Source organism: Bubalus kerabau, chromosome 13 (genome assembly GCF_029407905.1).
Source record: "Bubalus kerabau isolate K-KA32 ecotype Philippines breed swamp buffalo chromosome 13, PCC_UOA_SB_1v2, whole genome shotgun sequence".
Classification (NCBI taxonomy): Eukaryota; Metazoa; Chordata; class Mammalia; order Artiodactyla; family Bovidae; genus Bubalus; species Bubalus kerabau.
Window position 1 is genome coordinate 76,644,038 of NC_073636.1, and position 14,597 is coordinate 76,658,634.

A 14,597-nucleotide genomic window follows, 5' to 3' on the forward strand; every position below is an offset into this window, starting at 1 on the left:
CCAAGGTGGGAAACCTTGGCTTAAAGGAAAGGAAGAAAAATCCAACCATTGTGCCTCTGGATAGCAAAGCCAGCACAGGCCTAAACAAGCAGGTTTTGTGGTGATATGAATAAGCCATGAGCTAGTAAGAATAGATGAAACATGTCTCTTTTAATATTTCCAGGAGACAGAGAATCTGGGGATAAAATCTGGCTGAAGGAAGCCAGAGTGTCTCAGTGACAAAGCTGAGGGCCTCCGAAGAGAGCAAAGTGTTGACCTCAGCCCCCTTCCCTGGGCTTCTTACCGGCCCAGGCCTGGCCCCACTGAAATGGCCCACAGCCAGGCCAGCAGCAGGAGCGACCGCCTCTGCAAGCTGCATCCCAAGATAGTCTGTTGGGCTGACTATGAAAATAAGCACCCTTGGAGTTATCTGCCTCCAGCGAGCAGCAGGCCTCCCTGTCCGTTACGTGAAACGGCCAGGGCCGAGGGCGGGAAATGTCTTAAATATCTTGTTTTGTTTTGTTCCCTTTTGGCCAATTGAAACCAAGGCCGACTTCGGGCACGGAAACAGAAAAGCTCACCTTCAGAGCATGAAGCTGACCGAGTCATGTTACAGCCGTAAAGGGGCAATTAGGATTCGGTCCCCTACCTCGGAGAAGAGGGGTCCTCTAGAAGGTTTTCTTCGTTTTGTTTTGTTTTTGTCTTCTTTCTAGGAGGGATTGGCAGGATTACGCTAATGGAGGGAGGAGGGAAGGAAGGGCAGGTGGAGGTGGGGGAGGGGATGGTACTTGACCATCAGGCAGATGGTGGCAGTGTGGGTGGGCAGAGATGTAATGGATGCAAGAGAACAAAAAATCAAAATCAGGAAGATTCAAGACCTCCCGACCTGCTCTTTTTTTTCCCTAGCCATTACCATTATGGAAAGAAGAGCACATATTTATATGCTCTGTTTTCATCTCCCACTAGACCAGTGCCAGTGTCTGGAGACGTTTTAGGTTGTCACACCTGGAGGAAGGGAGGCGATGCTACTGCATCGAGAGGGTAAGGATCAGGGATGCTGCTAGATGTCCTAGAGTGCCCAGGGCAGGCCCCCACAGCAGAGAGCTAGCCAGCCCCTGAGTCTTCAGGGCTGACGCTGAGAAACCCTACATTAGCCTGAGAGCTTCTACAAGGCAAAGATCTGGCCTGAATCCTTCACCATTGTCCCCTTAGAGTCTAACACTGTAATCAATATGTATTAGAGCTCAATTAAACATCATCTCCTGCCTGGACAGTTACACTTGTCTCCTACCTAAGCCCCTGCTTCTGCCCTTGCAAATGCTTGTGCACGCGCGCGCGCGCACGCACACACACACACAGATCCTTTAAAAACAAGTCAGATCTCATCCCTCCTCTGCTCAAAATCCATCAATAGCTGCCAACTCACAGTAAAAGCCCAAAGACTAAATACGGCCCACGGGCCTCCCAGGAATATCAGGGCCCTTGCATCTCTGACTTCATGCATCTCCTTCTCTGTTCCCTTGGCTTACTCTGCTCTAGCCTCTGTCCATCTGTTCTTTCCAGGGCCTGACTCCGAAACTCCCCCCTCTGGGCCTTTGCACTTGATCTTCCCAAGCTCCCAATCAGTGGACCTCCCAACTTCCCCAAAGCACCCAAAGCAGCCATTCCCGCCCTCTGCCTGCATGTGGCTGCCTCTTCCTTCCTGCCTTCTTGTCGGTTTCAGAAAGGAGGTTGCATTCCCACAGCCATCACCGCATCCCCCCTAGCCCTGCTCCTTCTATCAGATGCCTTCTGATCTGAGCCCAGGCTCCACAGCCTTTCTCTTACGTCTTTAACCTTTTTCCTTTCTTTCCCACATCAAGAGGGAGAATGGTGCAGTGGTTGAGTGTGTGGCTGCTGGCATCAGGCTGTCTGAGTGTGAATGCACCTGCCCTACTTGCCAGCTGGGCAGTCTTGCCTGAGCAACAAAATTCTCTGTGCCTTGATTTCCTCATCTGTACAATGGGCACAATTGTAATGCCTACTTGGAGACATTGAAGGGACCCATCCCATCAAGACTTGCAGCAACACAGCACTCGTTTGCTATTCCTTTTTCCCTCTCTACTCACTCTTAAAAGGATATTTCCTGGATGGTTCCCACTCAGTTTTCTTTGTTCTTTCACCATCAAATTTTCCAAAGGAGAAAAATAATAAATTCCAATACCTACCATATTCCAATTACTATGTCAGATACTGTTCTAAGCAATTTACATGAACTAATCCATTTACCAATACAACTTTGTAAGGTAGTGTTAGAATCATCAACCCATTTCCTAGATGATGAAACTGAGGTAGGAACAATCAATAGTCCTATTCTAAGAAAACTTCTGTTGTTTCTTGACTTCCTACTTTTGCATTCCAGTCCCCTACAATCAAAAGGACATCTTTTTTGGGTGTTAGTTCTTAAAGGTCTTGTAGGTCTTCATAGAACCATTCAACTTCAGCTTCTTCAGTGTTACTGGTTCGGGCATAGACTTGGATTACTGTGATATTGAATGGTTTGCCTTGGAAATGAACAGAGAGCATTCTGTCATTTTTGAGATTGCACCCAGGTACTGCATTTCAGACCATGCATTTTGTTGACCATGATGGCTACTCCGTTTCTAAGGGATTCCTGCCCACAGTAGTAGATATAATGGTCATCTGAGTTAAATTCACCCATTCCAGTCCATTTTAGTTTGCTGATTCCTAGAATGTTGACCTTTACTCTTGCCATCTCCTGTTTGACCACTTCCAATTTGCCTTGATTCATGGACCTAACATTCCAGGTTCCTATGCAATATTGCTCTTTACAGCAACCTTGCTTCTACCCTTGCTTCGGACCTTGCTTCTGTCACCAGTCACATCCACAACTGGGTATTGTTTTTGCTTTGGCACCATCCTTTCATTCTTTCTGGAGTTATTTCTCCACTGATCTCCAGTAGCATATTGGGCACCTACCGACCAATATGGGGAGGAACTGGGGAGTTCCTCTTTCAGTATCCTATCATTTTGCCTTTTCAACCAAAAAAAGATGTCCTTTTCATTATAGGGGACTAGAATGCAAAAGTAGGAAGTCAAGAAATGATGTAACAGGCAAATTTGGCCATGGAATACTGAATGAAGCAGGGCAAAGGCTAATAGAGTTTTGCCAACAGAACGCACTGGTCATAGCAAACACCCTCTTCCAACAACACAAGAGAAGACTCTACACATGGACATCACCAGATGTTCAACACCGAAATCAGACTGATTATATTCTTTGCAGCCAAAGATGGAGAAGCTCTATACAGTCAGCAAAAACAAGACCGGGAGCTAACTGTGGCTCAGATCATGAACTCCTTATTGCCAAATTCAGACTGAAATTGAAGAAAGTAGGCAAAACCAGTAGACCATTCAGGTATGACTTAAATCAAATCCCTTATGATTATACAGTGGAAGTGAGAAATAGATTTAAGGCACTAGATCTGATAGATAGAGTGCCTGATGAACTATGGACTGAGGTTCGTGACATTGTACAGGAGACAGGGATCAAGACCGTCCCCATGGAAAAGAAATGCAAAAAAGCAAAATGGCTGTCTGGGGAGGCCTTACAAATAGCTGTGAAAAGAAGAGAAGCGAAAAGCAAAGGAGAAAAGGAAAGATATAAGGATCTGAATGCAGAGTTCCAAAGAATAGCAAGGAGAAATAAGAAAGCCTTCCTTAGCGAACAATGCAAAGAAATAGAGGAAAATAACAGAGTGAGAAACACTAGAGATCTCTTCAAGAAAATTAGAGATACCAAGGGAACATTTCACGCAAAGATGGACTCGATAAAGGACAGAAATGGTATGGAGCTAACAGAAGCAAAAGATATTAAGAAGAGATGGCAAGAATACACAGAAGAACTGTACAAAAAAGATCTTCATGACCAAGATAATCACGGTGGTGTGATCACTGACCTAGAGCCAGACATCCTGGAATGTAAAGTCAAGTGGGCCTTAGGAAGCATCACTACGAACAAAGCTAGTGGAGGTGATGGAATTCCAATTGAGCTCTTTCAAATCCTGAAAGATGATGCTGTGAAAGTGCTGCACTCAGTATGCCAGCAAATTTGGAAAACTCAGCAGTGGTCACAAGACTGGAAAAGGTCAGTTTTCATTCCAATCCCAAAGAAAGGCAAAGCCAAAGAATGCTCAAGCTACCGCACAGTTGCACTCATCTCACACACTAGTAAAGTAATGCTCAAAATTCTCCAAGCCAGGCTTCAGCAATACGTGAACCGTGAACTTCCAGATGTTCAAGCTGGTTTTAGAAAAGGCAGAGGAACCAGAGATCAAAGTGCCAACATCCGCTGGATCATGGAAAAAGCAAGAGAGTTCCAGAAAAACATCTATTTCTGCTTTATTGACTATGCCAAAGCCTTTGACTGTGTGGATCACAATAAACTGTGCAAAATTCTGAAAGAGATGGGAATACCAGACCACCTGACCTGCCTCTTGAGAAACCTGTTTGCAGGTCAGGAAAGCAACAGTTAGAACTGGACATGGAACAACAGACTGGTTCCAAATAGGAAAAGGAGTACGTCAAGGCTGTATATTGTCACCCTGCTTATTTAACTTATATGCAGAATACATCATGAGAAACGCTGGGCTGGAATAAGCACAAGCTGGAATCAAGATTGCCAGGAGAAATGTCAATAACCTCAGATATGCAGATGACACCACCCTTATGGCAGAAAGTGAAGAGGAACTAAAAAGCTTCTTGATGAAAGTGAAAGAGGAGAGTGAACAAGTTGGCTTAAAGCTCAACATTCAGAAAACGAAGATCATGGCCTCTGGTCCCATCACTTCATGGGAAATAGATGGGGAAACACTGGAAACAGTGTCAGACTTTATTTTGGGGGGCTCCAAAATCACTGCAGATAGTGACTGCAGCCATGAAATTAAAAGAAGCTTACTCCTTGGAAGGAAAGTTATGACCAACCTAGATAGCATATTCAAAAGCAGAGACATTACTTTGCCAACAAAGGTTCGTCTAGTCAAGGTTATGGTTTTTCCAGTGGTCATCTATGGATGTAAGAGTTGGACTGTGAAGAAAGCTGAGCGCCAAAGAATTGATGCTTTTGAACTGTGGTGCTGGAGAAGACTTGAGAGTCCCTTGGACTGCAAGGAGATCCAACCAGTCCATTCTGAAGGAGATCAGCCCTGGGATTTCTTTGGAAGGAATGATGCTAAAGCTGAAACTCCAGTACTTTGGCCACCTCATGCGAAGAGTTGACTCATTGGAAAAGACTCTGATGCTGGGAGGGATTGGGGGCAGGAGGAGAAGGGGACGACAGAGGATGAGATGGCCAGATGGCATCACTGACTCGATGGATGTGAGTCTGAGTGAACTCCAATGGTAATGGACAGGGAGGCCTGGCATGCTGCGATTCATGGGGTCGCAAAGAGTTGGACACAACTGAGCGACTGAACTGAACTGAACTGCAAGGAGATCCAACCAGTCCATCCTTAAGGAGATCAGTCCTGGGTGTTCTTTGGAAGGACTGATGCTAAAGCTGAAACTCCAGTACTTTGGCCACCTCATGGGAAGAGTTGACTCATTGGAAAAGGCTCTGATGCTGGGAGGGATTGGGGGCAGGAGAAAAAGGGGAAAAAGGGGACAACAGAGGATGAGATGGCTGGATGGTATCACCGAGTCGATGGACCTGAGTTTGAGTGAACTCTGGGAGTTGGTGATGGACAGGGAGGCCTGGTGTGCTCCAATTCATGGGGTCTCAAAGAGTTGGACACGACTGAACTACTGAACTGAACTGAACTGAAGAAAACTTCGTTTCTTCTGCCTCACTACTCACCAACTCCTTAATGCCTCTCAATTAGCTATTTACTCAGAAGACACCATGCTATCAATAAGGGAATGGTTAAATAAACATGGTTCTGCCACACAACAGAATACTATGCAGCTGTGAAGGAAGAATCTGGGTCTAAAAAGAAAGAGAAATAGACGAATAAATACAGAGAAGAAACTGGTGGTTGCCAGAGGGGAGTGGGATGGGAGAGACTGGACTAAACAGGGGAAGGGGAATAAGAGGTACACACTCAGAATGCTGAAGAATTGATGCTTTTGAACTGTGGTGTTGGAGAAGACTGTTGAGAGTCCCTTGGACTGCAAGGAGATCCAACCAGTCCATCCTACAGGAAATCAGTCCTGAATATTCATTAGAAGGACTGATGCTGAAGTTGAAACTCCAGTACTTTGGCCACTTGATGCAAAGAACCGACTCACTGGAAAAGACCCTGATCCTGGGAAAGATTGAAGGCAGGAAGAGAAGGGGACGACAGAGGATGAGATGGTTGGATGGCATCACCAACGCGATGGACATGATTCTGAGTAAACTCTGGGAGTTGGTGATGGACAGGAAAGCCTGGCGGGCATGCTACAGTCCATGGGGTCGCAAAGAGTCAGATACGACTGAGCAACTGAACTGAACTGACTGCCACTTATAAATAAGAGATGTAGTGTACAGCATAGGGAATAGTCAATTTTGCAATAACTTTGTGACAGTAACTAGACTTATCACGATCAATTCATAATGCATATAAATGTTGTATACCTGAAACTAATAAAATATTGTATCAACTGCATGTATGTATGTACTGCATGTACAACTGTATGTACTGCAATAAAAATAATAATGGTGTGGGTTTTTTTGCAATTTGTGTTTTGGCCACACCATGTGGCTTGCTGGATCTTAGTTCTCCAACAGGGGCTTGAACCCAGGCCGCCACAGTGGAAGTGCCGAGTCCTAACCAGTGGACTATCGACTGTCAGGGAATTCCCAATGTTTTTAATCTTAAAAAAAATAATCTGGGGGGGTACTGTTTCTGCCCCCTTCTGATGCCTATGTCAAAAGCTTTCTCTATCTCCTTTATACTTTAATAAAACTTTATTACAAAAAAAAAAATAATAATCTGGGAACCCTTTTATGGAACAAACTCTAAGACATATTGTTGAGTTTAAAAAACACAACAGAACACGGAATATAGTCATTTGTTGTTTTTTAATAAGCAAACCTGTGTGAGTGTCTCTTTAACATGTTCGCTTACTACGCATAGAATTTCTTGGAAGCATACGTAAGAAATGGATAGCAATGGTTGCCTGCAAGGGGTCCTGGGTGGCTGGGGGTCAGGAGTAGGGAGGAGACTTTACCATTTTATCTTTTTATTTTTTAATTGAAGTATAGTTGATTTACAATGTTGTGTTCACCACTAGATCTTTTGAATTTCAACCATGTGAATGTATTACTTCTTCAAAAATAAATTAATAAATGTAATATGAGGAAAGTTGTTCAAGACTGTAAAGGGGGCAAAGAAAGATTAACGTGTAGCCTGTGTAGCTTCCCCATTGGTTACCTGTACCTTTCAGGGCTTTGGCACTATTTTACAACTCTATTTTACAACTTGTAGAAGAGGAAGTTATGCAAATGATGCTGGTCCATAGAAATGCAAATGGAATCCCCTGGAATGCAATTGATTATTGCCCGGTGGATACTGAACTGCCGGTTTTTGCATCTATTTGTAAATTCAGCATTCCTTCCTTAGCTGTGCAGTACTTGGAATCCTCCTTTGAATTTGGTCCTAACACCTTAGAAGCATCATTATTTAAATGAGTTAGATAAAATCTCTAATGTGTTCATTTTATATTTATATTATTTTTGAGCAGTGATTTTTAAAAAAGAGGTCATCACTGACCTCCAAGAATCTACTTCAACAAGCTAGTTAGTATTGGGTCCACGTTTGATACTGGGCATTTCTGAGTCTCCAACTGTCCAGAGACTCCAACTCTCCATCTGCACCTGTAACTCCAGACTCTGCTCCATCTTCCTGGCCAACAGTGCTTCTCATCTGGGCTCTGGAGCCAGCTTATGGGGGGAAAGGGGTCCATTCCAAGCTCCCTCTCTTCGTACCTATGGAACTTGAGCAGGTGACTGACCTTTTTATGCCTCAGTTTCCAAGTCTGTGAAATGGGGATTATGGTCCTGGCTGCAGAGACACTGTGAGGATTAGTTTAACAACAGGCACAGAGTGCGGGCTTAAGAAACCTTAGATGTTTTTTTCTTCCCTCGAAACTTTTCACGTAGTCATTTCGTCCATTGCCACAGCAGATTCCGAATGTAACTACCCAGGTCCAACCTTTTCCCTGGGCAGCAGGCATTTTCTTGCTGTGGATCCAAGCTGTGTGCAAATATGCAGGGAGCCCTAGCTCTAGCTCTGAGATTTATTGTCTGTTCCTCCTGTCTTCAAGGAGCTGACAGCTGGGCAGTGGAGGTAGGGAGCTATTAAACAAATATACTAATAGCAGAACAAATTGAGACTAGCGCTGTGAAGAAACAGCTGGGTGAGGGTATAGACAAGTCACAAGATGGTGGGGGGAGGCCTGCTTTACACAGGTAGGGAATGCGGGGGTGACATAGGAGCTGAAGGATGAAGGAGATGGAGCCTCCCAGGTGGAGCAGGCAGCAGGACAAAGGCCCTGCTGAGGCAGGCCTGGCTTGCTAGCTTGGTGTTCCAGAGGAACAATAAAAGTCCAAGTGTGACTGCTATACTTGAGCGTGGAGAAGCGAGAAACAAGCTCACCACTTCCTGCCATCCTTCCGTTACTCAGACTCAAAAATCTTCCAGAATATTCTTTATCCTTCCACATACACACCCCCCACACGCACGTAGTCCACACCATCTCCAAGTCTACCCCAAATGAGAGGCCCCTGGGACACATACAGTCAGGGCCTGAGCCGCTGGGAACGAAGTCTACCGCCGCCAGGTGACAAAACCCCTAATTTCCATAACGCCCTACACCTGGCTCTCTACCTACAAACAGCACTTCCAATCTCATAAAGTTGGACTGAAGAGCCAAAGAAGTAAAAGGTGTGAAGGGATAAATTAGGAGTTTGGAACTGTCAGATTCAAGCTACTATATATATTAATAGATAAACAAGGTGCTACTGGATAGCATAGCGAACCGTGTGATAACTTATGATGAAAAAGAATATGAAAAATGGTAAATGTATAACTGAATCGCTTTGCTGTACACCAGAAACTAACACAAGGTTGCGAATCAACCATTCTTCAACTTTAAAACCTTGATTAAAACAAATAAAGGGTATGAAAGTACCCGCCATTAAACAAAACATTCACAATGACCTGTCTCATTGCTGTTTTCTGAGCGATTCTTTACTAATTAAATGCAACCTTGACTCCCCCCATCAGCACCCCTTCATCTAACCCCATACCTGACTTTCCCACCCCATTGCCCTGTTTTTCAGTGAAGCTGGGAAGCATGTCCCAAGTCTGTCCCCCTGGGGCTCCTTCTCCTGTTTCCCTTGCTTGCTGGCATAACACCCACTCTTCAAGTCCTGGTTGCCACATCACCTCCAGGAGGTCTTTCCTGATTTCTCACCTGGGAGATTTCTAGGCCCCCGAACTCCTCATGGCCCCTGCCTGTATGAATTCTCAGCGTGGGGGTTCCTGGGACCTCCCACTGAATAAGGCAAACTCAACTTCTAGACTCTCCCAAACCAGCTCCTTCAAAAGTCTCCTCTATCCCAGTCAACAGAATCACACCCTTTGATGGGTTTGTTTCAAACCCCCACCCTTGACTCCCACTTCCACACATACCCTCCTCCAAACCATCAGCACGCCTGGGCATCCTTTCCCCCAACAGTGTTCTGAACCTGGCTCTTGTTTGTCAACTAACACCCTGAATCAGCACCATGGCCTCTGCGCACCCAGGGGACCCCTACAGCCTTCTTCCCAATGGTTCCCAATCTGCCATCTTCCTGCTGAATCACCTGAGGATTCAGTTCTAGCGGTGTGAGAGGCTTGCTTCACGTCCCAGAAGTTCACCCTGTGCAGTCAAGACTAGGAATCCTGTTCTGACTGGTCTCCAGTCTACCATCCTGCCGTCTCTGGGCGCTTCCCCTCACAGCATAGAGGAAGCCTATTAAAAAATATCACCCGCCTGCTCAAAACTTTCCATGGACAGCACTGGTCGCAACAGACAAAAGGTAAAAACAGCTCAACTGTCCACTGACGAATGGATGAACAAATTCAGTGTATGTACACAGTGGATTCAGCTACAAAAAGGAATGGAATACTGATGTAGACAACAGGAGTGAAACTTGAAAGCCTTATGCTATGTGAAAGAAGCCAGATACAAAAAGCCAGATTTAAATGAAAGATCCAGAAGAGGCAAACCCAGAGACAGAAAGAACACTGATGGCTGCCGGGGGCCAGAGAGGGCTGGGGGGAAATATGGGGAGGGACTGCTTAATGGGCATTGGCGCTTTCCTTTTGGGGTGATGAAAAAGTTCCGGAACTGGACAGTGGTGGTTGTACAACACTGTGAATGTACTTAATGCCACTGGATTGCACATGCTGAAATGGGTGACGGGGCTTCCCTGGTTCTCCAGAGGCTAAGACTCCATGCTCCCAGTGCCTGGGGACTGGGTTCGATCCCTGGTCAGGGAACTAGATCCCTCATGCCACAACTAAGAGCCAGCGCAGCCAAACAGGGAAATAATAAAAGGAAACATTAAATAAAATGGGTGAAGTGGTAAATTTTGCATTATAAATATGACAATTTAACAAAACTTTCCACAACATTTTATGTCACCTTGGATAAAAATCCCAACTCCTCCACAGCCCTCCCCTCTACTCTCACCGACTTCCCACTGGCTCACTGCACTCCAGCCACCTGTCTGCCACCCTGCTGTTTTTCAAAGCACCCTTTGCTTTTTCCTACCCCTCATGCGGGGCTTAGTGGTAAAGACTCTGCCTGCCAATGCAGGAGACTCGGGTTCAACTCCTGGGTTGGGAAGATCCCCTGGAGAAGGAAATGACAACCCACTCCAGTATTCTTGTGTGGGAAATCCCATGGACGGAGGAGCCTGGGGGGTCGCAGAAGAGTAGGACACGACTTAGTGACTAAATACCGCCAACAATCTCTCTTTTGACCTTAAAGTTTGTCAGTATTTCTGTCTTGCTCTTGAATCTCTCCTGCTGTTACAAAGGCCACAAGTGTAAAACTGCTGTTTACATCTTGGGTTCCCCTGCAGTGGCACCAGGACTATTGAGGGAAGTCAGAGTTTGTTGAGTGACGAACTACTTGCTTGATTGGAATGGATTCTTAACATCCACTTTCTGGCATCACACCCTGTCTTCATACCTTCCCCTCTTAAATCACACCTTTTCATTCCCTGGCTCAGAACCCTCCATGGGTTCCCATGAGTTGAGAACAGGAGTCTGCAAAGTACGGCCCACAGACCAAATCCAGCCCACCACCTGTTTTTGTCTGGCCCATGAGCTAAAAAAGTTTTGTTACATTTTTAAATGGTTGGGAAAAAAGTAAAAAATGAAAGCAATTTGGAGAATGCATGAATTATACGAAATTTTGGAGAAGGAAATGCAACCCACTCCAGTATTCTTGCCTAGAGAATCCCACACACAGAGGAGCCGGGCTGGCTGTAATCCATAGGGCTGCACAAAGTTGGACACAACTGAAGCAACTTAGCACAGGAAATTCAAGTTTCAGTGTCTATAAGTAATGTTTTATTGAAACACAGCCTTGGGCACACACTTGTTATCCAGGCCTGCTTTTATGCTACAATAATAGGGTCTCATATCACTTTCACTTTCCACTTTCATGCACTGGAGAAGGAAATGGCAACCCACTCCAGTGTTCTTGCCTGGAGAATCCCAGGGACGGGGGAGCCTGGTGGGCTGCCGTCTATGGGGTCACACAGAGTCGGACACGACTGAAATGACTTAGCATAGCATAGCATAGCATAGCATAGTTGCAATAGAGATCACACGTGGTCCTCAAAGTGAAAGTCGCTCAGCTGTGTCCGACTCTTTGCGACCCCGTGGCCTATACAGTCTATGGAATTCTCCAGGCCAGAATACCAGATTGGGTAGCCTTTCCCTCCTCCAGGGGATCTTCCCAACCCAGGGATTGAATCCAGGTCTCCCGCATTGCAGGCAGATTCTTTACCAGCTGAGCCACAAGGGATAGTCCTCAGAGCCTAATATAATTACTACCTGGTCCTTTACAGAAGGGCTTTCCCAGGTGGCTGAGTGGTAAAGAATCTGCCAGTCAATGCAAGAGAGGCCTGTGTGGGGAAGATCCCCTGGAGAAGGAAATAGCAACCTACTCCAGTATTCTTGCCTGGAAAATTCCACAGAGGAGCCTGGTAGTTACAGTCCGTGGGGTTGTAAAGAGTCATACACGACCGTATGACTGAGTATGCATGCACATTTACAAAAAATCTCTGCAAATTCCCTCTCAGATGAAAATCCTGTACCTGGCCTGCAGAGCCCCCTCAGGCCTGGTCCCTAAATCACTGAGCTCAAGGTCTTTGCTCAGCACCCATCTGAGCTGACTCCCTTTTTCCTTCCTAGGACACAGCACAACACACAAGCACCTTAATTCTTCACTTAGTACTTTTTGCTTGTGTACAAAGGAAGGAACTCTGTGAATCTGTTTACTAATATTCCCCAGGCCTCCAAAGACCTGGGTACCATAGTAGCTGCTCAATAAATATTTAGCCAATGAATCACACGTTTTTCTTACATAAAGGAGTTTCTCTGCAACATCTTCAGTAGATCAACCATGGCCCTAATTTGGATTTTGCACATTCTTGCAACGTACAATGTCATAATTTATATACAAATAGAGAAAGTTGACAACCAGTCATTTTATCTATGGCAATATAGAGAAATATAAACAAAACAGCTTTCCCCTTCAACTGTTTATTGACTCCAGTCACCTGACCTACTTTGGGGTCCTGGAAATGTGCCGCTTGCATCTAGTCAGACTGGTTCCCATCGTTTCTGGACCTCTGCACCTGGTCCTTCTGCTTCAGAGCCAGGACCAAAGGTCACCTCCTCCAGGAAGCTCTCTGGGATCACGCCACATCCCAACAGTGACTTGCCTTCCCAACGCTTACCATATTCTAAAATTAAGTGTCCTATTTCCTTTTAAGGCAGGAAACGTGTTGTTTTCATATACAGTTACCACCGCAGAGTCCAGAGCAGGTCTAGAATTCAAGACTCTCTCAGTGTTTGTTTGGGTGACTGAAATCCCTTGAGTTTCTGTACACATTTTTTAAATAGTTTGTTACTGGATATAAAAAGATGTTTAACCCTTTATTGATGGGGGAGATTTTTGCAGAAACTAAAGCCTGTGGCTGGAGATTTGTTATGTAAGTGATATTGATCCGGCTCTGGTCAATAATGTGTTAATATGTACTTGCTAAGTAACTAGAGTGACTTCTAGGAGCTTTCACCTCCTTTTAAAGCCACTCCCACCTCCAACTCTTGTCAGAAGATGTCAGCAGTGTCTGGCAGCAGCATCTTTACCTTAAAGAGCAGATACACCCAAAGTTTACTACCTCCAGGTGCTGATACAATCTTTTATCATTTAATTAATCCTCCCAATAACTCTATGCATCAGGTTCTATTATTACCTTCATTTTACAGATGAAGAAACCGAGGCAGAGAGACTAACGTACTCGTCTGAAAAAGGAAGACATTCGTAAGAAAAATGAACTCCCAACCTCAAATTTCAAGAAACAAATACTGTGGGAAAGAGAATCAAGGCAGACAGGAAACACTCAAACGCGATCCGAAATCAGTTTCACAGCAACAAAACAGAGGACAGTAAAGCCCCCAAAGAAATCCCAGACTTGGGCGATTTGGTCAAAACTCAGTCAATTCTCAGATGATCTCAGGCCACCAAAGCTCGTATTTCCCAGCCCGTGCTGCAAGTCCCAAACCTGGTCATCACCCTTGACCTCTCCTCTCCCTCTCCTCTCCCTCTCCTCTCCCACTTTCCATCCGGGAGCTCCGTAGGATTTACCTTCTGAGCGTCTTACACTGTCGACTGCGGCCACGTAACTCCATTCTACAGAGGTGGTGGCCTGCTCCAGATTCACCATTAGCTCTTATCTGGGCAGGAAGGGAACAGCCTCCCACCAGCCCCCAGGCCCCAGTCCGCTCCCATCCCCCACTCTCAGCAGCCAGAGAGATCTATTGAAATTTCAATTTGGATCAGGACACACCCCCATTTCCCGCCCCCTACCTCCAAAAAACTTTCAAAGATTTCCCATTGTTCTCAAGTCAAAGTCCTTCATTCTTAACCAAGCCTTCTGGGGTCTGCAGATTTCCCTTCCCCAGCTTCAGCTTAAGTCTCAACTCCAACCAGACCCCAGCCATCTTGGGAGGCTCTGATACCAACAAAGCTTCTGACCTGGTTCAAATTCTGACCCTGCTATTCATTCTCTGTGTGACCTAGTGCAAGTAACTTAACCTCTCCGGGCAAATGCGAAATGTAACTTAGTCCATAGTGTTGACAAGAGTCAATTGGTTCCTTTCAGTTCCACTGGATCATGGAAAAAGCAAGAGAGTTCCAGAAAACCATCTATTTCTGCTTTACTGACTATGCCAAAGCCTTTGACTGTGTGGATCACAATAAACTGTGGGAAATTCTGAAAGAGATGGGAATACCAGACCACCTGATATGCCTCTTGAGAAATTTGTATGCAGGTCAGGAAGCAACAGTTC

The 14,597-nt window shown here is 45.4% G+C and overlaps 1 protein-coding gene across 6 annotated transcripts in view; it reads right to left on the minus strand.

Annotated features, from left to right (window-relative positions):
* Positions 1-14,025, minus strand: part of ZMYND8 (zinc finger MYND-type containing 8) — a 140,066-nt gene extending 126,041 nt beyond the window's left edge. For 2 of the 6 annotated variants that reach the window (XM_055545206.1, XM_055545207.1), the window contains exon 1: positions 13,894-14,022. In XM_055545206.1, the coding sequence (XP_055401181.1) occupies positions 13,894-13,937 (44 nt within the window). In that variant the 5' untranslated portion in view covers positions 13,938-14,022. Of the gene's footprint in view, positions 1-13,893 lie in introns of all 6 variants that reach the window. The other 4 variants (XM_055545204.1, XM_055545188.1, XM_055545183.1 and 1 more) reach the window with 4 other exon arrangements.
* Positions 14,026-14,597: the final 572 nt, after the last annotated feature.